At 37.7% G+C, this 2,514-nt stretch overlaps 1 protein-coding gene across 1 annotated transcript; it reads left to right on the top strand.

The window, feature by feature from the left end:
* Positions 1-1,931: 1,931 nt before the first annotated feature.
* LOC107577095 (otoferlin-like) lies at positions 1,932-2,513 on the top strand (the record flags this gene model as incomplete). The annotated part of the gene is made up of 3 exons (XM_016263205.1): positions 1,932-1,966; positions 2,036-2,277; positions 2,395-2,513. Coding segments are annotated over exons 1-3 (396 nt in total), but the record flags the coding sequence as incomplete, so codon positions are not given.
* Between the last annotated feature and the right edge of the window lies 1 nt (position 2,514).

Raw genomic sequence — 2,514 nt, 5'->3', positions numbered from 1 at the left:
AAAAGTGTCTTTTTGAAAGAAACATCAAAACTCAAACCCGACCCAGCGTGAATCAAATCTGTAAATAAACCAGCATAACATCTGCTTAATTTGTTCAGACCAAAAATATAATTGAATATCGGGACCCTCACCCAATTCCTTTGGTTTCATCGGAACAGAAAGTTTGATTCCAAATATACCTTGGAATTAAAGGCTTAATCCTCTTTAAAAAGTTTGTATTTAAGTAACATGATAGAATTTGGAATTGGACGTTTAATCTCGGAATGATATTCATTCTTATAACATTGATCCTGCCAAAAAAAAAAGAATTTGGAAGAATCGACCGATCTGATAAATTCTGATTAATTTTCGCGATTAAATGGGGATTATTGGCTTTAAAGAGGTCTTCGTGATATTAATTCCCAAATATTGAAATCCAGAAAGTGCTAGATAAAAGGCAGATTTTGAGATGGCTTCGCAGGGGGCATACATATACAAAGCTTGAGATTTCTCCAGATTAATCTTGTATCCTGAAAAGTTGCTATATTTTTCAGTTACTGCAAGACTTACATCAGTAGAAGTCTCGTGGTATTTAAGATACAATAGAACACCGTCTGCATACAGAGATATACAATGTTCATCTAGACCTATTTTAATACCGTGCATGCTACCGTTAGTTCTCACAGCAACAGCCAGTGGTTTGATAGCCAGAGAGAATAACAAAGGTGAAAGAGGACAGCCTCTGCGTACTGATAATCTGTTAGACAACATTCTATTAGTGTTGACCTGGGCTATAGGATTAGAAAGGAGAAGTTTGACCAGACCTATAAAAGTAGATCCCAACTGTATTTTCTCTAATACTTCAAAAGAAAAAGCCATTCCACTCTATCAAACGCCTTTTCGGCGTCTAGGGGTACAATAAAGGCAGATTCCTTGGTAACATTTAAATAATCTATAATATTCAAAACTCTTTCACAAAACCAGTCTGATCTGGGTTGACAATGTAAGGCAAAACAGTTTCAAGCCTCCGAGCTAAGGACTTGGCTATAATTTTAGAATCTACATTAAGTAAGCTAATTGGGCGATAAGAGGAACAATTTGTTGGGTCTTTGTCTTTTTTCAGAAGAAGACTGATAATTGCCAATGACCAGGATTCAGGCATAAAATTTGTCTCAAAAAGATTATTTATTACTTGCATTAAAATAGGGCAAAGCCCAGGCCAGAGCTGCTTAACGCAAACCCATCAGGGTCGGGAGCTTTTATCGGATGGCGTTGATTGAACGGATTGCCGGATTTCATTCAAAAAACTCCTAGCATCATCAGAAATACTGGGAAGAGAAATCTCATTTAGTCTCAAAATTAAGCAAATCCTCACTAGAGCCACGATAATCAACTGTATATAGATTCCTATAGAAATCGTAAAAAGTAGAGTTGATGTCCTGCGGGTCAAAGGTCATGTTTGCCTATAGATGTCTTAATTGATTTTATAGTTCTTTCACTCTGCTCCTTTTTTAACTGATAGGCCAAAAGACGACTGGGTTTGTTACCGAACTCATAATATCTCTGTTTATTATAAAATAATAATTTATTGCTATGTTCTGCATAATCCAAGTTAAGCTTGGCTCTAGCATCATTTAACAAAATCCAATTATCTCGATTTGGCAGTCTTCTGTGTTGTTTTTCCAGGTAATTTACTTCAGCTTCAAATTTTCCTTTTCTGGATTCTGAGTTTCTTCATTAAAGAAGCATCAGCAATAAGGTTCATCGCGGTGGAAACTGGCGAGTTCTGATCGTCTTGCCAATACTGAATTATTTCTGTCTAAAAAGAGAGCAAAAAATGTATTGCTTAAGAACAAAATATTGCATTTCCAATAGTTTGACGTCTGAATCGGTATACTAATATCAATGACTAAATAAACAGGGCCATGATCGGATAGCAAAATAGGGCCAATATGACAAGATCTCACATCGTGTATACAATCAGAAGGTGAACAGAAGAGACTCAAATACATACATCGTTCATGATATAGCTTTTCACGTAACTTGTGACCAACAGATGGCTGAAAGGCCAACAAGAAGACAAGCAGGACACAGACGTCCACTATCACTCTCTGACCGGAGAGGGCAATTTCAACTGGCGCTTCGTTTACCCCTTCGACTACCTACAGGCCGAAGAGAAAATCGTCATGTCAAAGAAAGAGTCCATGTTTTCTTGGGATGAGACGGAGTATAAAATTCCTGCCCGACTGAATTTGCAAGTGTGGGATGCGGATCACTTCTCTGCAGACGACTTCCTGGGTGTGCTGTTGTACTTTTATGATTATTATTATGATTTGTATGATTAAATGTACATTCAGGCTCAGTCGTAATGACCTTCATTCATGCCGGCACATGTGTTTTTGGTTTTTGTTTCAGGTGCAATTGAACTAGACCTGAATCGATTTCCTCGCGGTGCGAAGACAGCGAAGCAGTGCTCCATTGACATGGTGATTAACGAGCAAGACATGCCCATGGTCAACATCTTCAAACAGAAGA

This window comes from Sinocyclocheilus grahami, unplaced genomic scaffold (genome assembly GCF_001515645.1).
Source record: "Sinocyclocheilus grahami isolate Dianchi unplaced genomic scaffold, SAMN03320097.WGS_v1.1 scaffold5105.1, whole genome shotgun sequence".
In the NCBI taxonomy this organism is placed as follows: Eukaryota; Metazoa; Chordata; class Actinopteri; order Cypriniformes; family Cyprinidae; genus Sinocyclocheilus; species Sinocyclocheilus grahami.
This window is presented reverse-complemented; position numbering and strand designations above follow the sequence as displayed.